The sequence below is a fragment of the Equus przewalskii genome, chromosome 24, assembly GCF_037783145.1.
Source record: "Equus przewalskii isolate Varuska chromosome 24, EquPr2, whole genome shotgun sequence".
Classification (NCBI taxonomy): domain Eukaryota; kingdom Metazoa; phylum Chordata; class Mammalia; order Perissodactyla; family Equidae; genus Equus; species Equus przewalskii.
In genome coordinates this window covers 28674132-28700777 of record NC_091854.1, presented here as the reverse complement: position 1 = coordinate 28700777, position 26646 = coordinate 28674132, and the positions used below count along the sequence as shown (strand labels likewise).

Sequence of the window (26646 nt, the reverse complement as noted above, 5' to 3'; positions counted from 1 at the left end):
GCAATTATCACCACTACCTCTATTAGAACATTTTTGTTATAATGAACAGATTTTGTGGGGCCTTTTAAACTATATTAAGGACTTTGGCTTTTACTCTGAGTAAAAAGAGGAGCCATTGGCAAGTTCGGGTCAGAGAATTAAGCGTAATTTGACTTGCTCTTTATAGAATCGCTGAGGCTGCTGGAGGTGCGTAGAGGGAGGGCGAAAGCAGAAGAGAGAAACTAGTTGTTGCAGTTATCCAGGTGGGAGATGATGGCGGTGCTGGTGGCGCCTCTGAGAAATGGTTGAATTATTTTACATTTTGAAGTAAGCTGATAGGATTTGCTGATGGACTGGATGTGGGTTGTGAAGGAAAGAAGTCAAAGATGATACCATGGTTTGGAGACTGAGCAAGGGGAAGAATGGAGTTGCCATTGACTTACAGGAGGACAATTAGGAGGCCAACTTTGTTTTTGTCATTTTAAGTTTGAGATGCTCATTGTATACTGAGACAGAGATGATGAGTAAGTCTGAGGTTCAGAAGAGATGACTGACCAGATTGCAAGCACATTCAGGAGTCATCAGCATATAAGTATTTAAGGCCATGAGACTGGATGAGGTCACCAAGAGAGTGAGTGTGGATCAAGAAGCAAAGAGGTGCAAGGACACGGCTGTTAAGCGTTAGGACGAAGAGAACTTTGCAATGATGTAGGTGGGTGAAAAGAATCAGCTCTTCTATTTCAGAGACAGAAAAATCAGAAACCTGCTCAAGGAACCAGAACAGACTACCAAAATGGCCAGTTACTAACTCAGACCACCTACCTTCTTTGCCAGTGACTCATCCACCAAACGGAGACATTCACAGAGAGAACATTCCTACAATAGAAGCCTTAACTCAGGAGGAAGCTGGGGAAATTGGGTGAAGGGGTCCTTGAAAAATGTCTCTTCATTTGACCCCTCGACTGGCTGGCCCCCGCATGGTTGGTGAAATGCGAACACCTGGTGGCAATACAAGGTGGTTAGCCTAAAGCTCAAAGCCACACCACGACTCCACCACCATGAATATTCATAGCTGAAGGAAAGTTTCATAAGGTCAGGGTTTGTTGAACACACAAGATGGAATTAAGGGAGTAGTAGTAGGTTTCGATGCTATATAACAACTGACCACAAAAAGTGGTTTACAATAGCACTCATTTAGTACCTCAGTTTCTGCAGCTCCGAAGTCCAGGCATAGCCTAGCTGGGTGCTCTTCTCAGGGTCTCACAAGGCCAAACTCAGTGTTTCCCATGCTATATTCTCACCTAAAGGCTTGACGCAGGAAGGATCTGTTTCTAAGCTCCCTCAGGGTGCTGGCAAAATTCATTTCCTTGCAGCTGTAGAATATAGAAGTTCGCTTCTTCAAAGCTCGTACTGGAGAAAGAGAGTCTCTGATGCCTCCAGTCTCTCTTCAGAGAAGGCCTCGTCCCTCTTTTAAAGGGCTTTCCTGATCAGGTCAAGCCTACCTAGCATAAGCTCCCTTTTGATTAACTCAAAGTCAACTGATTAGGCACCATAATTACGTCTGCAAAATCCTTTCACTTTTGCCGTAGAACGTAATATAATCGTGGGTGTGATAGCCCAACATCATTGCCGTATTCTATTGGTTAGAAGCAAGGCTTGGGTTCTGCCTACACTCCAGGGAAGAGGGTTATACAGAGCTTAAATCAGCTTAGAGATGATTGAGGCCATCTTAGAATTTGCCTCCCACAGTGATGGTCCAAGAAACCAAACATTTACGTTAAATTCAAATGCAAGTATTGATCCTAAGAAATGACAAATTTTTTTTCCTGGTTTTTCTCCCCAAATTCCCCCAGTGCATAGTTGTATATTTTAGTTGTGGGTCCTTCTAGTTGTGGCATGTAGGACACCTCCTCAGTGTGGCCTGACGAGCAGTGCCATGTCCACGCCCAGAATCTAAACCGGCAAAATCCTGGGCCTTGGAAGTGGGGCACACATTTTTAGGTGACAGCAAATCTTGTCTGAATGATCTTCTCCAGGGAAGAAATGAAGGAAATTCAGAGGCTGCCTCTAGAAACTAACTTCACTAGACTTATGCAAAAAATACATCAGGAACCTTATAATTTTTAACAATATAATAGAATATAATACTAGAGTTCTAGGTAGGTAGTAGATACATCTGTCACAGTCTAATTGATCTCCTGTAATGTAAACAATGATCTCATACTGAAATAATAAGCATCATATTTCTTTCAGATGTTAAAGGACTGATTACTTTTCGAAAAAAAGAAAGTTATCATTCTATACTATAGAACCAGTAGTAGGACTATATATATACTAAAAGTGAAGAAAAATCAAAAAGACTCTTGAGATGCAAAGTAAGTAGCATTGCTAAAATAAGTTAACAATTCTTGAGGACGTACTTCCATCCAATTTCCAAACATAACCATTTGGCATCCTGACAAATATTAGTACAAGGTCAATTCCAGTCCTGTGCAGTTGAAATACTTGGAGATACCTGAGGTAGTTTTAAAAATGATTTCACAAATTGGAGTTATCTTTTTAAATACCTATATGTATATGTATATATGTTCTGTACTGATCTAGGGAAATTCCTCTGATGTATCATTGGGTACTAACTTCCCCCAGGACTAAGGAGCCTTTATGAAATACAGCATCTACGATCATCCTAATGTCTAACTATAATCTAACTGGAGCTGAATGCAGCTTCTGCTTGCAGCCATGAGGACCAGCCTCCAACATAATCACTGATGAAACATTCTAGGAAGACTCAGCAATGAGGCAAAATGATGTAACATATCTGAGTCAGAAAACATGACAAAGGAATATTTTTGAATACTGGAAGCCTAGGCTTATCTCACCGAGAACAACTCACGACACTGGAACAAATCATTTTCCCCTGAGGCCGCATAAGCAGGACAGGGTCTGAGAGAGACTCTAGGCCTGAAGAAGTAGCCCTTTTATACCAGTTTTGCTGCACAGAATTGACTTGGGTGGAGCATTATTAGGGCTGTGGCTCATTTGAATTGACATAAACAATACACGGGTTCTACTATCCTACAGTTTCCGTTCAGATGACTAAAGTCATGGGACTTCCAGCATAGCTAGCTGATGACAGTGCATGCTATTTTGTCCCAAAATCCAGTTCAAGCATGGACGTACCAATTAGATGGGAAGCTCTTTAAAGGCAAAGGACCAGGAATTGTACAGTTCTTGGTGTATAGTAGGACATCAAAGAAGTTTTTTTGAACTAAAGTTCAGTGCGGAACATCTTAGAATTCATGCAATGCACAGGACTGCAAGATTCTGAGACCTTCTTGTTCAACTCAGATTCTGTTCAATTCAGTAAACATTGAGTGTGCTTCTCCTAAACGCAGAAGTTGTGCTGGGTATCAGAACACCACGTTGATGAAGTCACAGTCCCTGCTGTTAAGAAAGGCACATGCATCCCTAATTCTTTGTCAGCTTGCTATGACCACACTTTCTTCCGAAGAACCTGTAAGAAAGGCCTTGGAGTTCCACAGAACACAGTTCAACAGTTTCCAAATGACTCAGGCCAGATTGTATAATTCAGGGTTTGTCTGCAAAACTTGAGGTGCTTCAGCACCTACCTAAATTTCAGCTTTAAGGAATTCTTTAACAAAGACATTACATGTTAGGATTTAAGGTATAGACATGAAATACACAGGCACCCTTGGGGAAATTATGCATTGGCCACCGCCATTCCTTTGCTCACACATTGTCCCTTGCTGACAACACAGGGATTAAGTGCAAAATAGCAGCTCAAGTAAATGAGCCAGAAAACCAACCTATCACTTTTCTCTTCCACTAAATTAAGATCAAGAGAGCTGGAGAATATTTTGTCTAGAATGACACAAACATATGGGTGCAAAAACTCCCATGTACCTCTGCAAAAGATGACTTCTGTGACCTTTGGCTATACAGTGACCTTAATAATGCAAGCCCTGTTTTGAATGCAAGCATATGGGGGGAATTTTCACCACTTTTGGTGACTTTAGTAGGTTTAAGACATGCTTTTGCACTTATTGCATAAAGTCATAAAACAAAGAAAAAACTTTCAACCTATTCAGTGAAAGTCTATACATTAAAGTTTGCTTTTCAAAAATGCGTAACTGCTGCTTGCTTTCCACCCACAGGTTGCCATTATCTCAAAGGTGGAATTTTAGCACATGACTAAAAGGTCTTATAGCTGCAGCTTTGTGATTCAGCATCTACCATCCATAATTCGCTGTGAGATCATAGGCTCTCTGTGGAGGGTAGTGACATACTTGTCTTGTGAAAGGAAGCAAAGGGCACATTGGCAGCATTTTGAATTTAGACTTGTGACTTATGTGGGTGTCAGACATTTGTCTCCTAGCTGGTGCCTTCAGAAGTCTCCTCCTTTGGGAAAGGCTCCCTGAGAACGGCGAGTTTGGGTTGCAGGCTAGGATACACACATGTGGGCACCAGCTCCTCGGGAGCACGGTTTCCCAGAGTTACCCCGGGCAGGTGGGAAGGCTTTCTGCTTTCTGCAGAAAAGATTCCAACTTGGTTCCCTGCCATCACCAAACACAAATGTGTTGATTTTTCTTTTTTGAGCTTCCAACCCTTGCAACCTTCCAAAAATAAATCAAACCAGCCATCAGGGCACCGAAATAATACTGCTACTAATAAGCAGCTTTGCCTAGACTTACATAAACAACACTTCTGAGGTAAACCTTGCTCCAGAGGTCTGGACACACTCTTTTTATGTAAACTGCTTACTAATAATTACTGGACTTGGGTGCATTAACCCCGAAAATAGATTTTAATAGCAACCCCTAGAAACAAAAGACATGAAACGACAATAAAAAAAAGTGCACCAACTAGAAAAACGCTTGGCAGCCAGCTCCAGCCCAGCTGAAGACTCGCTCCCCCCACCCCTGCAAAGCCCTCCTCTCCTTCGGGCCCCGCCCCCAGCCCCCCCTGCCCCCAGCCCCGCCCCGCCCCGCCCCCGCTCCGAGGCTCGCCTCCCGCGTGGCCCCTCCCCCTTCCGCTCCTCTCCGCCCACTTCCAGGAGCTGGGGTCAAATTGTCGGCGCAGGCTGATTTGCATAGCCCAATGGCTGCGCGTATGCAAATGAGGCGGGCGGTGGTTGGCCGGCCTTGGCAGGATAACTCCGGCGAGCGGGGCCTTTGTCCCGCAGTGGCTGTGAGGCGGCAGCCGGGTCGGAGTGGCGTCTGGTGGCGGACGGGTGACGGCGGGGCGGCGGGCGCTGGAGCGGCCAGGCCGGGAGTGCAGAGAGCAGGCGCCCGCGCGCCCTCGGTGGCAGGAGCAGCCCGCAAGCCGCTCTCTCTCGGGGCGGGACCTGCAGTTGCAATATGACTCTGGAGGAATTCTCGGCTGGCGAGCAGAAGACCGAAAGGTGAGTCGGCCGAGCGTCCCGCGGGGGAGCTGGGGGAGTGCAGCGGGGCGCCGGGAGGTTTGCGCGGGGTGAGCGGGGAAAAGTTTGCAGAGCGCGCCTCCCGCCTTTCTCGCTCGGGGACCCTCCCAGGGGCGCCCGCGGACGGAAGGAGCATGTCCCCCAGCCCGGCCGAGCCTCTCGGGCCTTTGCAAAGGGCAGCAGGGACTGTCCCTGCGGTGCGGCTGCTGCGGCGGGCAGCCTGTGTCTGCACCCAGCCTGGGACTGGCAGTGCCCTCCGGGAGGGTGGCGGGTGATACTCTCGGGGCTTCTCACCGGATCCCGGCGTGTGGGCGTGCGTGGGGTCGTGGAGGGGGGGGCCAGGTCAGGCCTGGGAGCCCGAGTTTGCAGAAAGGTGAGGGGCGCGGGGGTGCGCACTCGGGGGGAAGGTCGCGGGCGGGGCGGGGCGGCGCGGGGGTCGGCGACGGCCCCGAGGGCGCCCGGGCTGACGGGACCCCCTTGCTCTTGCTGGCGTGTAGGATGGATAAGGTGGGGGATGCCCTCGAGGAAGTGCTCAGCAAAGCCCTGAGTCAGCGCACCATCACGGTCGGGGTGTACGAGGCGGCCAAGCTGCTCAATGTGTAAGTGGGGCCCCCGCGTGTCCCCCGGGGTCTCCTGCCCGCCCCAGCCCGGGAGGTGGCCCCTCGCCCCGCAGCGCCGCTCTCCGTCTGCGCGGCGGCTGCCTGCCCCCGGGGAGCGAGCGGGCAGGGCGCGACCCCCGGGCCCCGGCGCTCACCTGCCGCCAACCCCCTCCTGCTGCCCACAGCGACCCTGATAACGTGGTGCTGTGTCTGCTGGCGGCGGACGAGGACGACGACAGGGATGTGGCCCTGCAGATCCACTTTACCCTGATCCAGGCCTTCTGCTGCGAGAACGACATCAACATCCTGCGCGTCAGCAACCCGGGCCGGCTGGCCGAGCTCCTGCTCCTGGAGCCCGACGCGAGCCCGGCGGCCAGCGAGGGCGCCGCGCAGCCCCCGGACCTGCACTGCGTGCTGGTGACGGTGAGCGCCAGGGCACGCGGCCGGCGGGGCTGGAGGCCCGGAGGGAGGGGAGCCGGGCCTAAGAGTCGCGTGACTGCAAACCGGCCACGGGTGGGGGTCACGAGCGTGGCTGCCTTTGCCCCATTAAAGCGTGTGGCTGGACTTTCAGCCGAGATGGGCTAGTTTCATCATCAGGATTTTCTCTGGTACAGAACATGTCTAAGCACGTTCGAGGCTGCCAGCAGCGGAAGAGATCCTTGTGAGTCAGCACTGTCAGCCCAGCTACTCCCTACCTACATCTGCGCTACCTCCCGTGACTAATTCCTTTAGCAGGGCAGATTAGATAAAGCCAAATAAATTCCTGGCTCACCCTCATTAAGGAGTCAGCTTCATTCTCTGCCAGTCAGAGCTAAAAATAGAATCGGTGTAAGGAGACAGCCCTTGTTAATTCCCTAGAAATACATTAAGAGGATAGAGTGGAAATTTTTTCTCTGCAATCTTGCATTTTTTCACTGGAGCTATTTTTCCTAGTTAAAAACCTTTGGTAGGTAGATAGCTTGTGTTTTCAGAGGTAAATGTGATACCTTTTGTTTTTTTTACGTTTTACTACTTTTTTGGCTGGTCTAACTAAGTGGCAGCCTAATTATTTTGCTGGTCCTGCAAAATACGACTCTGCATTTGGGGGGGATAACAGGTGGCAATTCTAGGTAACTGCTGGGCAGCTCTCTTCTCGTTGCAGGCACAGCATGGAAGTATTTCTCAGTCATTTAGCTCAGGTCTCAGTACAAGTTTGGTAGCACAAACCTGTGAATGATACTCTCATGCAAAACTGAATAAATAGTATCATGCAAACATATGTATAAGGCTCAGTGGGTTGCATGCTTCAGACTTGGCAGCATTATTGTTTAGGAGAGAATTACCTGTAATGATTTTGCAGGAAACCCGCCTACCTAGCAGAAATGTTATTTTTTATGGTCGTAACTGGTCTCCATGTCACACAAAGTATAGAATGTTCATGTGTCTTCCGCTCAAAAGTAATGTAATTATTAGCAAATGCTGATTTTTTTAATAGTAAATTTATTTTTCTACATTTGTTCCCAGAATCCACATTCATCCCAATGGAAGGATCCCGCCTTAAGTCAACTTATTTGTTTTTGCCGGGAAAGTCGCTACATGGATCAGTGGGTGCCAGTGATTAACCTCCCTGAACGGTGATGGCATCTGAATGCAAATAACTGAACCCAGTTGCACTGAAGTTTTGAAATACCTTTGTAGTTACTCAAGCAGTTACTCCCCACACTGATGCAAGGATTACAGAAACTGATGTCAAGGGGCTGGGCGAGTTCAACTACATGTTCTGGGGGCCCGGAGATAGATGACTTTGCAGAGGAAAGAGGTGAAAATGGAGAAGGAAGCTGTGTTGAAACAGAAATACAAGACACAAGGAACAAAAATGACAAAGAACCACGCAGGAAGGAAAACAAACTATGTATTAATTTAGGATGGTTGAGTTACATTTAAATAAACCAAATATGCTTTGTTAAAAGTTTAAATGTGCGGCCGTAGTTTGGGTATTTTTGGTTTTTATGCCCTCAAGTACAAGAAAAGCAGAAAGGGTTAATCATATTTTAAAACCATATTTTATTGTATTTTGATGAGATGTTAAACTCTCAAAGTTTTATTATAAATTGCACTAAGTTATTTTATGACATGAAAGGTTATTTATGCTATAAATTTTTTGAAACACAATACAATAAACGTATGGAATAATTGCATCATTTCTTAATGTGTGCTTTTGTTTCTTTTAACTTGGACTTTAAACAAGTGTTTTTATATGGAAAAATTAAAACCCTTCTGAAATCATATAGTGTATGTGTGTCTATATAGATATATATGTGTATATATATATTTTTTCCACTTTGAAATATTTGGGCTGAACATGGGGGTGTAGTTTTATTTTTGTATTCTTTATTTAACAGGGCGTTTTACTGATGCCCTCTCTACACTCTGTCCAAAGTCAGAAAAACAAAGGTGATTTAAGAGGAGTTGGGAAAAGAAGTGGTTAGAGATTGAATTTGCAAAATCTAAATAATCACAGTTCACTGATGTTAGTGTTATTATAAGATTTATGCAAAATGCTAAGGGAAGCAGGAAAAGGAACCCAAAGTGCCTGCCAGACCAGGGACGTTTTCACGGGGGAGAGCGTTTTATCTGGGTCTGAAAGCATGATTGGCATTTCCCAGCCAGAGAGAGGAGAAGGATGTTGCTAGCAGGGGGCGTGAGTTTGTGACAAGTGTGGAGGCCTGAGAGACCAAAACCTGTTAAGAGAGCAAAGAGTGACTGCGCTTCTGGTGCCGGAAGATAAGGAGAGAAGGCTAGAAAGGCAGGTGGGGTTAGGCTGAGACTGCAGGGTGTCCTGTGTCACCCCCAGGCCCTTGGGCTTCCTTCTGTCACCTGGGCAGAGACCTTCATGCAGGGAGTGACGTGATCAATGTCTAGGAAGCTCGCACTGGGGGTTATTGGGATAGGAGGCCATGGGTAAGAAGGCCAAGCTGGAAGCAACTGTGACAGCCCAAGGCCGTGCATCTTGCAGAACCATATTTAGGGAACAGTAGGGAAGTGGCCTGGCAAAGATTTCTGGCGCCCATACTCTAGAGCTGTGTGCCTTCCAGCTGAACACTTCTGTGTTTCTGAGGGGTCTGGTTAAATTATATCAGATGGGAGAAATGGGAGAAAAGAGCAAAAGAAATGAAACCCTTCAGCAGAACAATTATCTTTTAGTTGGAACAGTCACTTGATAATTAACTGCAACAATCTCATGCAGATGGAGCCAAAGAAAGCAAAAATGCGTCCCGAGGCAGGGCCTGGCGCAGCTACAGGGCATCGCATTTTCCTTTGCCTGCTTCTCAAACCACATGCATCTTTGTCACGACTCCACGCCATCAGGAAAAAGTAGAAAACCTGAGGAGAGAAAAACCAACCAACTAGCAGTAACAAAAAGCTGCGTTTCTGTCTATGGATGAAGGGGGACGTGAGCCCTTCACCTTGCAATTAAGTTTCTGTTTTTCCACATCTGCTAGAAATGTGGGGTTTTTAGGCCTTGTTTAGGTCATTGTAGCTTTGATTTAAGCCAGCGCCCCATGCAAAATGTAACTGGTATTTAATATTTAGTTTTTACATTACCAAAAGATTGAGAACTGTGAGTTTTAAACCGTGGAATTTTTTGCTTCCCACTAGAGTAAGGATTTTCAATCCCTTTCTACAACTCCTTCGTTACAAACCCTTCTGCAAAGCTGAGTGCGTTAAACCGGAAGGCAGGGTGCAGAGGAGCAGCTTAGCTTTGTGGGCAGTGTGGGGAGCAGCCTGTGCTAGTCCCTTTGCAGCCTGTTCTCCTCTACGGAAAAATGGAGATACAATTATCCATCTTGCAGACTTGTCGCCTCTCCTACAATACTGTAACTTCCCTGAAGGTAAGAACTAACGTGTGGTGCATAATCATAGCCCAGGACTTCGCACACTCCCAGCAAGCAGTAGGTGCTGGATTAATGTGTGTTGACTGAATGAGGGATTTAGAAATAATGAGTTACAAACTACCTGGTGCATGACAGGTGCCCAGTATAGCGTGTCTGCTACAGGCAGTAGCAGAAGCGGAAGTTTTAAGGCATCAGAGAAACCTGTCTGTTGCTTATAAGATACGTCATATATGTATCTTAAGAAAGGAGTTTCGAATCTCTATTAGAAATTGATAGTGCTTCGGGACATGGAGTGGCAGTATATATTCTTCAGATTGTTTTGTTTCAGGAAAATCTCAACAGTTAATGCAATGCTGTCGTTTGGGTTTTTCTTTTAAGTTTTAAGTGTTGTTATTCTTTTCTGATTGAACATCCGCAAAATTAACATGGCATTGGAAAATCCAGTCGTGAAAGTGAGCTAATTGTCAGCAAGTGTGCAACCCCCTGGATGGCCTCTGCCGCTAACTGACGGTAACCTTCTTCAGCTGTCACTTTAAACCTACTTGTCCCAAGTAGGTGGAACTGTTAGAACAGGAGCAAAAAGTCCCCTCATCTCCTGAAGGTGTGTTGTGTGTGGAAAATACCTATTTTTTCCACTGGCAACTTCATCTCAGTGTCGAATAGCACGGCTCGTCCTCTGTGCAATCACCGAGGCCCGAGGCCTGGGCGACTTCTGTCCTGAAGGGCTCGTGAAGGCCACCGGTCTCCTCTACTCCATGGAACCCTGTCAAATCACTGTAACCCACTGAAAACCATGTACTGTAACCCCAGGGAGATCACTGTTTCCTCACTTCTCGACTATATAGATTACAGTTTATTCTTTGATGTGCGGTAAAAGGCTGCAAGCAACGAGGTGTCTTTCCTTCAAATGAACAAAACTCTCACTGGCATGATTTAACACGAGGCCAGTGTCCCTCAAATTGAGTCGAATCTTTTTTTTCTTCCTAACGATCCTTAAATAAACATAAGAAACTGTGAGAAGACCACCAAGAAATATTTAGTGAGCGCTTACTGTGGGCAAGGAACTGTGCTGGTTATTTTGGAGCCTACCCATGCTCTGGCCTCAGGGAGGTCACGGTCTAGCGAACAATGAGAGTTGGACATTGATGTAATCAAAGCAAAAAGCATCCAGTACCGGAAGACAGGCCCAGAGAACTGCTTCGCGAGCTCAAAGGGTGGAGATCTCTGGAGGGCGTATGGGAATGGTGTGGAGGAGAAGGTTGTATGCTCTTTGATCAGAAGCTGGCGTTGTATTCTGCAAGCCACACAAATGACTGACTTGATTGAATACTGAGTATAATTCTGCTAGGGCCTGTGGAGGATACACAAATGTGCCTATAGGAGCACTTGGCCTTAAGAAGCTTAGAATCAAATAAGGAAATCAAGATCAGCACATTCGTGCCTTTCACACCATTTACTGCAAACCCATCATGTCCCTGGCATGGTGTGAGGTCCCAGGGCTACAGCAGTGAAAAGACAGGGTCTCTGCCTACAGGGAAGTGCGTCATGAGGTGCAGACGCCTGAGCCTGACGTCTGCAGTACTGGGTGACAAGTCCTGATTCAAGACCCAAGTACTCCTGGGACCGGAAGGAGAAGAGACCTGTGCGACACTGGAAGGGCATTTGTTCCTGGACGGGACCTGCAGCTCTAGAGGGTAGGGATGCAAGGCTTGTTTGGGGCCGGCTTCCAGAGACGACCACAATGCGTATATTGGGCTCACTTCACGTGGAGCACTGTGTGAAGCACTCTACATCCAGTAGCAACTCTTTAGCCTCCCAGCAACCGTATGGAAGGAGGTACTATTACCATTACCGTTTTGAGGGTGAGGAGACTGATGCACAGATGAATTGGCCTGGTCGTATTGTTAGTAAGTGGCAAATCCAGGATACAAAAGGAGGCAGTCTGCTCTCAGAGCCACATTCTCCAGTGACAGGTGGGGAGGTGGGAAAGGGGGTGGGAACCAGACCGGGAGGGGCCTTGCAAGCCAGGTGTTTTCACCAGGTGACAGGAAGCCATTTAAAGGTAACATAAGGGGTCAGCCCCTTAGGGTAGGGTGAGGTTCACACACTCTGCTTCAGCGGCCCAGGATTCGCCAGTTTGGATACTGGGTGCGGACCTACACACCGCTCATCAAGCCATGCTGTAGCAGGCATCCCACATATAAAGTAAAGGAAGATGGGCACGGATGTTAGCTCAGGGCCAGTCTTTCTCAGCAAAAAAAAAAAAAGGAGGCTTGGCAGCAAATGTTAGCTCAGGCCTAATCTTCTGCAAAACTAAAATAATAACTTAAAACTGAGAGAAGAGGCATGGTGTTATCACTGCCATGAGGGAGGCAAGGAAGAGATGAAACCATGGCTCACAGAGCCCTAATGCGAGGCCGGAAATAGGGAGCCAAGAGAAATTTGGCTGACACCATGGTCAAGAAAAATTTGTTTTGAATCGGTTGTCAACATTTAAACATGGAGAAATTTCTTGGACAAATCCTGATTTCTACCATCTCTTGAAAATTTGCTGTGTGTGGCAGCAATGGGTCCACATTTTGTGCGGCAGCAACTGGCTGAAGCTGCAAGGAGGCTCCTCCTTTTTAGACAAGGATTTCCAGTTTGCCACAGACCCCACCCCTCCCTATTGTAAACTCAAGCCTGCTGGACTCACTTAGGCTTCCCGTCTTAATCCTTTTAGGCATGTGGGGTCCACCCTTCACCCCCAACAACTAGTATCTCTCAGTCTGGGGTCAGATTCTTCCTGTGTAAAATATGTTTGTGCTAGCAGAATTTCTCAAATTGTTCTGATGATAGTAAAGACCTGGGGGCATTTGTTATAAATATAGCTTCAAGACCCCTTTCCAGGAGCTTCAGATTAAGTGGGGCTGGGATAAGGCTCAGAATTTATTTTCTTAACAACTACTTCAGGTAATTCTTATTTTCAGGGAAGTTTGAGAAACACTACATGCTCTCTTGGAGTCCTTCCAGTTGAAATTCAGCAGAACCACTCTACAAATCTCAGGGCAGGCGAGGGAGCGGGCAGGAGCAGCTCTCGCTTATCGGTCTCCCTGATGTCAGCCCTGCAGGAGCCGAGGCATATGCCCTGCTCCGCAGAGGTCGAAGAAATTCCCAGGGAAGAGGTTTAACTGGAACAATTTGCTCCCTGGAGACGGAGTTAGACTTTACTAGTTCACTAAGGTGACTAGTGCACAAGTTACAAGAACCACAAAAGGTGGGCGAGTCCACCAACAGAATGGCTCCTAGCGCTGCCTTGAAGTGGCCGACCAACAGACCTGTCACTTGCCGGACACAGCGCTGGGCACTTTGGACAAACAAGGAAGAGGCTGATCAGCATGATACAAACGACCTGTTGTTGAACAAAGACTCAGCATCAGGCGCAAGGTAGGAGCTCAGGAAGCGAGAAGAGTCCTATTTCTCTTACATCCATTCACACTTTCTGGGTTGTCACACGCTCTTGAGGATATCAATTCATCTGATTTCCTTGCTAAAGCACCTGAGGGTCAGAGAAGTCAAGAGACTCCTCCAGAGTCACCCAGCAGGAGAGGGGAAGAACCTGAATTTTACTGTGGGCTCAGTCCTCTGTCTCTGAGAGAAAGCCATCTCTGAGGCCAACCAGACAACAGAGGTTAGCCTGGGGGAGGATGAAACTAATTGGGTCTAATCTTTTACTTATCCAATAAGTGGGACAGAGCCTCAGGAAAACCAAAGGAGACAAAAAGCAGAAGAGAATTCTAAGACTTTTTTTCTCTTTCGTTGTAGAGCTTCTTCACGGGAAAAGTACTCCTTGTATCCTCATGCGTTTATGCTAATATCTGTCTACAGCTCAGTGTCTGAGAGCGAGCTTACGATGCAGAGAAGCAGCAACGGTTCCGGATCCCATCACCACATTGTAATCGTACTACAATCTTCAAAACAGTCACTCGCAAGAAATGGCTCACCTGGAGAAGAGCCTCTGATTGCATCTTGCTTCTTTGTGTAACTGTTAACCACAGAGCTGGGGAAAGATAAAGAGTAAGAGTGTAGCAGGCGAGACAGTGGGCTTTTAGAGCCCTCCGCTTGGGTCCTGGATCCTAGCCAGGACTTGGGAAAGTTAGTGTAACCTCTCTCAGCCTCAGTTATTTCTCCTATAAAATGGGAAAATAAACAAGGCTTATGTTCTTCGGTGGTTGTGAGGACAAAAGGGAACAATGCAGAGACAGCACTTCACTCAGTTCCTGGAAACGCTCAATGTACGTAACCTAGTGAGAACCGCATCTCCTGTGAGCAGGTAGTTTTCTATGTATGGATGTGTGTATGCTATGTAATTATTCTGTTTGCAAATTAGAGGGCGATTTCAGTTAAAAAAAAAGCAGTAACCTACATAGCCCAACAGAACCGAATATTGAGACACCATCCAATTAAATCATGTTAATTTCCACTAATCTAGTTTCTTCTCTTCATTTCCATGAACTTAATTTGGTTCTTTATCACTCCTTTATCAGAGCAGTTTCTGCTCAAAATCAAAGGCTGAGCACATACTGTGCACAAGTGCTATGCTAGAACTTGCCATAGAAAGATGATTACGGCGTAGTTTCTACCTGCAGTCTAGCCTAGGAAGCTGACAGATGGACACAGATAGTTTTTGAGTTGGTGTGATGTCATAGCAAGTTTGGGCATGCTCTGTGTGTGCGTGTGTGTGTGTGTGTGTGCGTGTGTGTGTGTGTGTGTGGAGGGTGGTGGTGGTGAAGATGATGAAGGCTTCCAGGAAGGGAGATGCTTGACCCGAGTCTGGAAGCACGCTTAGGAGCTAGTCAGGGGAGAAAGGCGTGGCACACGAGGGACTCTTTTAGTCTGCGGTGTTTGCTAGAGGATTAAGTGTTAAGGAAGGGAGTGGAGAGAGGCAGGCTGGAAAGGGAGACAGAGACCAGATCATAGAGGGCCTTGTGTGCTCTCCTAAGGAGCACAGACTTGGTCGTGCAAGCAGCCAGGGGGCTCTGAGGATTTTATGTAGAAAAGTAAAAGGGTCACTCTTCTCAGCTGGACTCAGTTAACCAGGCCGCAGCGGGCTAGACAGGATTTGAGGGGAGCATAGTGTATATGGACAGCTGTTCCTTGTTCCTGTCTGTCCTGCCCCCCTCCCTCTTCCTTCTGCCAACTTTCTTTCTTGTTAGCACCCCTCACCCCAGCCTCACGGGTAGATTTGCAATATAGGCCTGGCCAATCCTCCTGGCCATAGGTATGGGTTGGGGATAGATCTGGGACTTCAGCAGGGCCCATCAGAGATCTTTCTGAGACTTTTCTGCCAGAGTAGAAATCTCTTTCTGGCGTTGGCAAGCTGATGGATGTGTCTGTGATTGCTAGCAGCTGACCTGTCTGCCACAGAGAAGAAGTCTACTCCAGAGCAAAGGGCAGAGGTGGAACCAGAAGGCAGAGCTCCTGAGTCCAGCTGTACCTGAGTGAGGCCCATGGATTTTCAGTAATGTGCTTAAACTAGTTTCATTTGCAACTAAAAGTATGGTGAGCAGCAGGGACTGGGGGATTTCTGGGATGTGACACTTTCAGGGTAAAACCACGACAGTCCCAAGTAAACTGAGATGGCTGGTTACTCTAACACCAGGGGCAACCACGGAGGCTGCAGTCTAGACGGGTGGCTTCCGCAGTAGTTCAGACAAGGGATGATGCGGGCCTGAACCTGCAGTTGATGAGGAAAATCAGGTATGGACTTGAGAAGAATTTGGGAAATGAAATAGGCACGGCTGGGTGATCAGCTGTAAGGAGTGAGGGGGTATTCTTGAATGTGTCTCAGGTTTCCAGCTGGGGGCAATTTAGTGATGATAATGCTACCAATTAAATTTTAGGGAGGAGAGATGGTTTTAGTCGTGGACACATTATGTTTCAGGTCGTGGTACAACTCTCTGTTAAAAACATCCAGCAGGATTGGGAAGTCTAATGCTTGGACAAAAGACGAGCTGGATGTTTTGACTTGGGAATGCTCAGAATATACTAACTGAGAGAGTGGACGAGCGCTCCAAGAAGGATGGGTAAAGTGACAAGAGCCAAGGATAGAAACTGGGGACTGAGGGCGAGACTTTTAGGGGCAGACATAGGAAGAGGAGACAGAGAAGGCGAAAAAGGAGAGTGTGATGTCACAGAAGCCAGGAGTGCAGAATGGTGGGTTTACAGAAGAGAATGGTTCACACTGTTAGACGGGTCCTCGAGGCTCCACTGAATTTGGAAATCATGAGTTCAACGGCCATTTTCTTGAGTGAAATCAATTTCATTACAATGGTAGGAGAAAAAGCCAGAATTCAGTCAGTTGAGAAGATGTGAGGTGGGGAAGAGGAGAAAGAAGGTGGACCACGCTTTGGAAAATTCTGAAAAAGGACAGAAGAGGCTAAGGGGCTTATGGAAGCACTGGAGGGCTTGACCTCCAACTGGAGGATTCCTCTCACCTCCGCGTCTGATGGAAAATATTTGGATGGGTGTGATGGAGACATCTGGATGTGGGAAGATAAGAAGTTTTAAGAATTCAAGTCAAGTGGCCCCAACATCTTTTAAATGGAGAAGGCAGGACTTTTTGTACTGTGGGAAGGAGAGAAATACGGGAGTTTGAGGAGGTGACAAAGGTTTGGAATGGAGGAGTTGAGCAAGGAGTAGTAAAAAGATTGTGAAATACCGTTGGGGATCAGCAGAGATTAGAAACACTGCCAGTTTCTCTCCACTAGTTTGTTCTCCCTGTCCATTCTAATCATCTTTACTAAGGTCATCATGTAAAGACCTTGCTTAAAAATCTTTACCAACTCCCTCCCCTTGCCTGTATAATCAATACAAACTCTTAGCCTTTGATGACTTGACCCAAACTTTCTTCCCAGCCTCATCAACATTCTCCTCTCCATACTCTTCCCACAAAGATCTGTGTTGCCCTGATACCCCAGGCTTCTTGAGAAACCAGCGTTTGGACACACTGTTTTTGCTGCTGAGAATACCCTTTCTCTATTCTTTGCTCACAAACTCCTATTCATCCTTAAAGGCCCAACTGATGTTGCCTCCTCTGTGTAACCTTTTCTGACTCATTGAGGCAGGACAACTTCTTATACTAGCATTTACCACATTGCATAGTGATTGATTGGCTTACCTCCTACTGTGCACACCCCAGCCCCCACTACCCTGGGCGATCCTTGTTTTTTCTGGGTTTATCCTAGGACATACTTAGCACAATGCTAGTAGGAGCTACACTCCTAGGAGAAGCTCAAGAAATAAATGAATTCCTCTTTGTCCAGCTGCTAAAAACCAAATGCTCTGTTACTCATGTTCAATGTTTGCCTGGGCTGTTTTTCTTTTTGTAGTTATGTTTTATGAACTCATAGGGCATTGTTGATACTTCGTGGAAGAACTTTACTCACTTAATTCTATTAATTGCCTATATACAAAATACATTTCTACAACTCATGTTTCCTTAAAAATTCTTTCCAGTTCTGCTAATGAGTCAGTAGCTGAAGTGTCAGGAAGTGATTCTTTAAATATCTTTTAAATAACTATAATTATACACAGAAAACCCACATACCCTTCTCTAACCCCACACTCTAGGCTTTGGCTCTTCTCCTGATTTTCAGTTCAAGGAGGAAAAGGTAAGATGACGTGGGGAGGGGATGGCGAAAAGCAACTGAAAGTGAATTGCTCTCCTCTCTCGAACTTGTATACAATTTAAAGCTGGAATAAATGTTAACAATTACCTAGCCTAAATTCTTCTTAAAAAATAGATCCTTTTTTTCTGGAAACAGGACCCGGAGTCATAAATGTCTTAAGGTCGCACAGGAAGTCAGTGGCAGTCAGACAAGGATCTACACCCCCGGATCCTGTGACATGTGCCATTTTACATCATACTGACTACTCACGAAAAATGCAGTTTTTAAGAAAAACATAGTAAACACGCTTTTGGATCTCTCCAAGCTCCCATTTCCTCACATGTAAGTAGGGTGGCGACCTCATGGGTTTGTTGTGAGAATGAAATGAATTAACAGAGACAACAAGCTGAGAACACTAGCTGGCTGCAGTCAGCGCCTGAAATAGAGTATTGTCTATTCTTCTTTAAGGCCTGGGCCTTTACACTCTTGATTATCGAAGAACTCACTTGCTCACCCTACCTTACTTGATTAATTTTAAAATTCCCAAAGTTGTCTTTTATTCCCCCCATTCAAATCCTGCTACAAATCTGAAGACAGTCCAGGGGCTGTCAAGGCCAGGGGAGGAGGCATGTGAAGTTAGGGTATGTGCTTAGCTGTAGGATCCTGCATGGCTTTCTGGCTCCTCCGAGAACTCAGGCCCTCACCTGCAGGCTGGAGTGAAATAACATCTGCTTTCCTTCCAGGAGACGTCGTGAGGCTTCAGCGGGAGAACACGGGCCAAGTGCGCAGCCTGCTGTCAACGTTGGGTCCCCACTGTGCCCAGGGCCTCACACCAATGCCTGAAAGTACCCACAGGTGTGGCACTGCCCGTGTTGAAACGTACTTCATTGCTGCCCGATGTCAGAGGGTTTATTTAGAATGAATGAGTTCTAATGCACTGGCCATGGGACAGGTTTCAAGGTTAACCGTGGGAAGCGTCTGCTGCACCCAGACAACTCTTGGAGCGAGCTTCTCCACAGGCCTGCTCGTCCTCCCACACTGGGGGGCTTCTTGACGATTTTTGTCATGCCCAAGCACGGGCTGTGCTATTATACACTGACATTTTTGAAAACATAAATTGGCTTACTTTTTATTTAAATCTATTTTAGAAGGAAACTTTATGGCAACTTGTGCTGGTTCTAGTTTTCGTAATACATATAAAAATATACAACTCATAAAATAAGGTTAGAAAATTTGCATACTATCTAAATCTCAAGTGCCAACTTTAAGGCTGTCCTTACTGGGGTCTTAGGGGACATTAATGACCATGTCTATCTGTGCCTGGCACAGAGCAGGTACCGCTGCCCGCGTCTGGTCAGCAGGTGCCTGCCTTGGCCTGTCCGCAGCATGTCAACTTATGGATCTACAGCGTCCTTGTGAAGTCACGTGGGTAACATCCTACATCAGGGCCAGAATCAAGGTCTTTCAGTGGAGGGAGCTCTCACTTCTGTCACTAAGCAGGGTGTGTGTGTGCGTGCATGTGCGCGCACAGGGATGGTGAATGGATCTAGAGGCTAGAAGTAACAACTTGCACATTGATGGCTCAGCTGCAAATTTCTTAGACTTCCAGACTCGAGATCTTACCATCATGTATCTCAACCATTTCAGTTACTTACTTTCATAGCCTAACAGATTACTGAGGAGGACCTGTAGGGTTTGGGGATGCTGCACGTGTAAAATGAATTTGCAGTGCTACCTAAAAGTTGACTATTACCGTCCACTCCTTTGTGCTAAGCATTGTTCTCTCCACAGGTCTATGGAGACCATAGTGCCAACGGTCTTCTACAGACTGATGTATGAAGTCATCAGTATTTTACGATGAAATTATTTGGACTGCATTTTATTCCAGGGCAGAGAAACTATTGGTTTCTTAAAAAATTGATAGTTGAGGGGAGGGGTGCTGAGACCAACTGTACATGTTTGCTCAGGGCTGGCCTACAGTTGGGATGGCCTTTAATAGATAAGAGTGACTCAGATAAGGAGACAGTGATTGGAGCACAGAAGAGTTCATCTGGGGGTGAAGGCTATTTGCTGCTCACAGGGGTAAAGGGGTGGAGTGGCAGGCAGGGCCATGCTCTGAAAACTAGCTAAAGGCCGTAGCCAGGCCAGGCTGTGCACAGATGGCTAGAGCTGATGTGGGACCAAGTCCTACAGACACCGTCAGAGATGTAAGCCAGAGGTTTGTAAACCTAGGCCTAGGGAGGGGAGGGGGAAATCCTCAAGACTGTCTACCTAGCCCCAGATAAGAAGGCCTGTAGCAAACATCCACATGTATGTGTGTAACTGACCCTCTTGCCAACGAGCTGATCATGGCCCATACCCAGGAGAGTTGAAAGGCTGTATGACATGCATCTCTACCCTAAGCTCCGCCATTACTTGCAAGTTTCAGTTCCTTGTTCATGACACTAAGGTAGTATAACGTTTCTCCTACCATGTTGACCTACACAGTCTACCCTTTTCAGCCTCATTGCCCTCCTTTTCCTCACCTTGTTTTAGATTCACTCCTGCACAACCCCATCTCCCATCCCCAGGACAGCTGTCTTCCCGGGAAGGTCACAGAACTTCTGGTGATTTGGTCTGAACCAGTGAAAGTGCTTGCCAGTTGCTGCCTACTTCTCATGACCCAAGTGTCTAAACCTGGAAAGGGTTGAGTGACTCTTTCGTTCCTCCCCATGCAGCATGCGTGCCAGTTCTCGGAAGCAGGGGCCATCTCTGCACTTGCCCAGTCCATGGCCAGGTGCTCGCTGGCTGCCTTTCCCCTCCTCTGTGGATGATGCTGTGCTCCCTTCATCTCTGGGAATCCCAGTTCTGGAGGAAGAGACCAGGGAGGAGGCAGGGTACCCTGGCAAACACTTGGTGAGTATGAGTCATTGCTAGTCTCATGACCTTTCCATTTGTTATCTGTTTCCATGGTCACAGCTGGGTCTCAGGATGGGAACAGCCCTCCACACCTCAGGAATCATTACATCACTCCTCCTTAACAACCTCCGAGGCCTTCCTGTTGCTTGCAGGATAAACAAGCAGTAGGGGAGATGTTCTGCACACTAGTTCTGTGCCCACTTTTCTCCTCCTCCTGCCATTTCCTCCCCAAACTTCATTCCAGTGCACACAGGATTTCTTCTTTTCTTCTCAAGAGTCAGCTCAATCACCACCCGCCTTGGAAGCCTTCTCAGACTTCACTGATGGGAGCTATCCCTCCTTCCTCTGGGCTCTCACAGCACTGTGTTCGCCTGAGTTACAGCACTTCTCACACAGTGCCATACTCGTTAGTTTATATGTCTGTCATTCCCACCCTCCTCGCTCTAGACTGCGAGCTTCCCATGGGCTGGTGTGAGTCTTATTCATTTGAGTGTCATCAGAGCCTGGGTTCACCGCCCGGCTCTCAGCAGGTGGCTCAGAAAATGTTAACCGAATGAATGAAGGAAAAGGGGAAGAGAATTGGTCTATTAATTTATTGAGCACAACATAGGTAGGACGACGCAATGAGACACGGACCCAGGAAACAGAGCAATGGTGCTTTAATGAAACTTCTCTCAAATCTGTGAACAGGTTAGCTGTGAAGGAAATGCTTTTATTCTTCCCATAGGACAGATTTCCAAACAATGATCACAATGTTTAGGTTAATAAGATGCTGGACAGATGAGTTGCCAAAGAATGTTATAAACTAACAAAATCCCATCAACTATATATCAAATGCAAATTTACTGAGACATCACGAGAATATGTTTATAGTTACATGGCTAAAAATAAGACATTACTACAGTAATCAAGTCCATAAAACTAGAAAAAAAAAGCTGTATAATGAAAAGGCCTTTCATAAGCTATTAAATGAGCAAGCACGACAGACAAACTGATTTTATCTGTGAAGCAGCTTATAGCACCAACATGTGGGCAGGACCAGGAGAGGAGCTGGCCAGGGGACCGAGGCGTCGGAGAGCACGACGCCGTCTTGGCCATCATCTACTTCAAGCCCCTAGTTTTACATGGTGAAATGGAGCCCCAGAGAGATGAAATGCCTTGGCCAAAGTCACATGGCACAGGGACACGGGATCGGCTAGAAACGATCCAAAGCTGAGATCCAGAACACTCAATTTTAGGTAAGTGCTCTATTTTAATATATACATAAATTTGTATCTGATTCAATCTATTTTTTTCCTATAGATAGATCTACCGTAAAAGAAATCAAGACAATTCATAACACTCTGGCATTATATTTATTTTATTGAGAAAGGACTGACGTACTGTAATTCACTTCTTGGGCATATATAGATCTTAAATCAAAATTCATAGTAATCGCTCAGATGACAATCGTCGTTGCAAATTGGTTGAGCAGAAGGCATCGAAAGAGAAAGTCTGGCACACTCTCTACTACCCAAACCAATCGATGCCTCCAGATTACTGAATCATTGGTATAATTTTTTTTTTTATGCTAGTTTAAAGATTAGTAAAGTACAAAAATAGTTCAAATGGAGAGAAAGCAAATCAGGCCTTTCATTTAAAAGATAAATATGGCACTTTTTATTTTTATAAGGAAATGTAAAAACCTGATTCTTTTTACCAAAAAAAAAGCAGCTATAACCTATAGCTTGTGAACCACTTGGTATATAAAGTGTTTTCTCTAGTAAAAAAACGTTTCTGTAAAAATACTTTGGAGTCATGAAATTTTGCCTAGCATATCTTGCCATGCTCCTGAGGCCTCAATTAGACAGACTGGTGATAAACTAATGAAAACATAAGAATGGAAAAGGAGAGAGGGCACTGCTAACAGAAGCAGCATGAAAGACAAAACACAGGGAACGTATTCAGAGAGCTTCATGGAGATGGAGCCAAGAAGCGGCATGTGTACATGTGATTAACTGTGTCCTTATAGTGGTAGTTGGAAAAAATACACAGTGGGCATTTGTCCATCATTATCACAAACCAGCTGTTGCAGAGCAGTTAAACTGTGGCTTCACAAGTGGAATAAAACCTGATAAATAAAAGTGCCTCCTGCATATCATATATATGTATACATATATTTTCTCACATAGCTCTCTAGCTATGAGTAAACCAACATTTAGCTACAATTTTTCCCCCCTGGGTCCAGCATCAAAGAATGGGATTTCACTTTTCTTGAACAGGCCCTACACTTGGTTAGGAAGTCACATGACATTCATACTCATGGCCTCTGTAAGACCCGGCCAGCAAAAATAAGAGGAAATCAATCTCCTGGGAGCTCAAGACCATTCCTTACGACTCCAAGCATATTAACAAGTATATAGCAAAACACATTTGTTTTCTGTTAGGTAAAAGAACACATTTTAGCTAAAGAATAAACTATGCTTGCTACCAAAAATGTGCACATAACAGTATAATTAATTTCATGAAAATATTTCGTTACAAGCTGCATTATAAATATTTAAAGAAACATGTTAAAAATCAGAGTGAAAATAAGATTAATGTTCGGAGACTATCAGTAGAAAAATATACTTATTAAAAAATGTCTAAGTGAAGCCTTAAATGTAAAGTTGTCTTTTTAGTGTATATTTCAAATTCCACCTTTTGAAAGGTCAAAGCGTTCTCTCTCCTGAACAGGTGCCCGTAATTGACCTGGGAACTGGGCACATCGCAGGACCAAGCGCTCGATGACCAGAGGCTGAGGGCAGTGGCCTGATTTTCACAAGGTCTTGGACAAGTGAGGGCAGCTCAGCAGGCTGAATAGATAGGAGGCCTGGAGAAATACTGATGGCATTTGAGCAGTTTAAAAATAGGACTGCATTTGTTCACCCACAACTAGCACGATATTAGATTTTTAAAAGGGGCTTGCATTGCAGGGCAAGAATGTAAAGAACCAGGGAAAACTGTTGTAAATAACTCCTTCTTGGGGTTGAATCTTTTTTGAGAATAGTTTTTAATCCTTCATTAGAGTTACTCTTAATGAACTGAAGACCAGTTAAAATATCAAAGGCCCTAATGTGCGGGTTGGGGCCTTCAGACCCTCTCCTGCTCTTTGATAAAGTTAAAACGCCCTCTGGGAATAGGAGATTCCTTTTCCCCACTGGAAATTCTGAGGATGTGAGGGATATATTCAGGCCCAGAGGAAAGCCTAGGAGCCCACTGCCCAGCTGCTGGAGCCCTGGGGCCCACGTATGCAGCCGTGAGTGGAAGCCTCTTTTGGGGGGCCTCTGCTGGACCGTCTGTGGACAAGGTAAGGATGACACTGCACACATTGGAAAAGGGCTTCCATGTCTTGATACCGTTATTTTTTTGATGTTTCTTTCCAACCTTGTTGCACTCACTTGGGGCTGGGGAGGTGAACATCCCCTCTGAAAACAGATGTTCTACCAGCAGAGGAAAGATCAAGGGGAGGCAGGGAGACAGAGAGAGAGCGCGAAATCACCAAGTTCAGCCAAGAAGGGCAGCTGGTTTTCAGACACACCCGCTTTCCTCTCGGCTGGGCTCACGGGCACTCTGCCTGTCTCATTCCCGTCCTTAGGGTAGAAGGTTCAGAGGCGTCCACCCCTCATCCAGCAAAGAACATGAGCCTTGGGGCACAGCTGCTGGGGGGCTCCCCAAGGGTCTCCTCCCCTTTCCTCAATTCAGGATCCCTGAAGCCCAAAAGGCTCCTTGTGAATTCATACCTCATATTATAGAAGGGCTTTCAGTTCAGTTTTTAAACTTTAATTGACACAGTTTGTTGTAGCCTAAGAGGTCAGCAAGATTTCAAGAGAGGAGAGAGGACTTCGCTACTTGATTACAATGAATACAATCTCGAGGATGTCCTTTACATTTTGTACAATAACTATATGGAAAGGATTTTTATTCTATCGACACATAGCTCAAGATACAGGTCTAAGTTCTGGAGTTGAGGAACTGATGGTGTGGAGACAGGGAAATTTTAACAGGAAATTAAGCTTTGATATGTGTATATACAACAACATATATATATATATATACACACAAAACACACCTCACACCTGTATACTGTACAGGTTGGCACAACCCTATTAAGAATATACTGTGACATAAAGCTTTCAGGACTGAAGTTATTCTTGGCATTTTAATCTAGACAGGTGCTTAGGTAATTTAGGTTTTGACAGAACTGGATCATTCATATTTAAAAGTATATAATTGTGTTTTTTTAAAAGTCCCAGACTGACTTTCCTTAAGCAGCAGCCCAATATGACACCATAGTTACCAAATGGAAAATAAGATTGTTATTCTGGATGAAATCAGTAAAGGGGATTTTAGAGAAAGAGTAACTTGGAAAATAAAGACTTCAGAGTCCGTGATTCCAAGTTAAGAGCATTTTAGTTATTAGCAGTGGTTCCCGAATAAGCTGCAGGTAAAGCTCGTGAAGGAGCTGCTCCTGATCCGCTTTGTGGAGAGGAGGTGAGGAGCGGCTTCACGCTTCCTCTATAAGATGACGCAAGTCTTTTTATCCTTGAAGGGGTTTTCTGAAGTGGGGATCCCTATCAGTAACGGGTCACTCCTGGCGTGCTCCTCACAGTAGGACATGAGGTCCGCGGACGCCTTCGAAACCTGACACGTGGACAAATCAGAGCAAACAAACGTGAAAGAAAATACTGTATTTACACACGTTCAAAGGGTATCTGAATGCTGACCCACTGCATGGAAGACTGTTGGAGGACGGGGTAATCAGAGGCTCAGAGAGTACCCCTCCCAGATGACTTGATAGTTCAAAAGGGAAAAGGTACCTTTAAATGGAAAAGTCTGGCAGATAAGGTCTTCCTTAACCAAGTGATCAGATAAACTGACATCACATGCCTCCTAGCGTGAGCACTGACGACGCGCTGCCAGCCACGGAGTACTCCAGCCAAAACATTCAGCTGGAATCTCATCGTCAGCAAATCCCATCCAAATGAGGGCCATTCTGCAAAATGAGTGGCCTGGATTCTTCAAAAATGGACTGTTAGATAATGTGTCTAGATAATCGTGAATGTTATAATGTCCTGTGGTCATGCAGAAGAATGCCCTTGGATTTAGGAAATAGATAGTGAAGTATCTGGGAGGGAAGGGTCACGAGATCTGTAAATAACTTTCACGTGGTTTAAAGAAAAAAATCTGTTTTGTGTGTGTATAGACAGAGAGCACGTGTGGCAGAATGTTAATGATTGGGGATCTCTGCAAAGGGTATACGGATGTTTGTTGTTACAACTCTACCCTAGGTTTGAAATTTCTCAAAATGGGGAGGGGAGAGTGAATCGAGGGAAGTTGGTATCTTAGTTTCTATCCAATAAGATGATCAACTGGAAGGCAGAACAGAGGTTAAGGACTGAACTACGGGCTTGGAGCCAAAACTGAGCGAATAGAGGCAAGCTCTAGTGGAGCTTCCAGACTTACTGTTAAAGGCCGGGCTTAGGGAAATACAGACAAACCAGCACGAGAAGATGCAGGGCCTTACTCTGGCCTGAGTTAAAAATGGAAGATGCCAACCCCTGCTCAGTAGTCTGGGTAGGACATCCCTGGGAATAATCAGATCAGCGTCCTCGGGCGAGGAGCACAGGCAGCCTCATGTTTTGAAGACAGGTGACTATCTTCGGGCCCAGAGGAATTTATCAGGTGACTGCTTCAGTTTCTAGGAAACAGCATTACTCACAACATTCCAGGGCACTCGCTGCTGAGTCCTCTCTTGGGATTTGGGGGGGAAAGACTTCAAAGTCAGGTAGCCTAACAAACACCTTCCGATTTCTTCCAGCTCTAAGGCTGGCATGACTCACCCTGGATGCAGAATGTGGTCATTAAAGGCCACAGACACTTAAAAGCTGAATTCTCTATAAAAGGAGACCCTGACTGTCGACTTGTTATGCAAGGCTGCCTCAGCTGCACTGATAACTCTAGAACACTTAAGAAATTCCAGACGGATGATGAGGTTGTTTACAGAGTCCACCGGGAACCCCCGTCTCAATGCAGAACATGGGGATCGTGAGACATGACCAAGTTCCTTCAGGGAAGGCAGGTCCTCAGGAAATCCTCTCTCGGGCTTCAGGTTTTCTGTCCACACAGACCTAGGCTAACTCTGCCTTTTGAGCTCCCCTGCACTTCCTGAAATGCAGCCCGTGTTA

General features: G+C 45.9%; 2 protein-coding genes across 7 annotated transcripts in view; one reads left to right on the top strand and one right to left on the bottom strand.

The window, feature by feature from the left end:
- Positions 1-5031: 5031 nt before the first annotated feature.
- Positions 5032-8198, top strand: GADD45A (growth arrest and DNA damage inducible alpha). The gene is made up of 4 exons (XM_070592330.1): positions 5032-5401; positions 5917-6018; positions 6204-6441; positions 7522-8198. Exons 1-4 carry the CDS (start codon positions 5358-5360, stop codon positions 7633-7635), a joined length of 498 nt encoding a protein of 165 aa, XP_070448431.1. The 5' UTR covers positions 5032-5357; the 3' UTR covers positions 7636-8198.
- A 12884-nt stretch (positions 8199-21082) lies between these two features.
- Positions 21083-26646, bottom strand: part of GNG12 (G protein subunit gamma 12) — a 116695-nt gene continuing 111131 nt past the window's right edge. For all 6 annotated transcript variants that reach the window (XM_070592334.1, XM_070592331.1, XM_070592333.1 and 3 more), the window contains one exon: positions 21083-25102. In XM_070592334.1, coding sequence (XP_070448435.1) covers positions 24977-25102 — 126 coding nt within the window. In that variant the 3' untranslated portion in view covers positions 21083-24976. The remainder of the gene's footprint in view (positions 25103-26646) is intronic.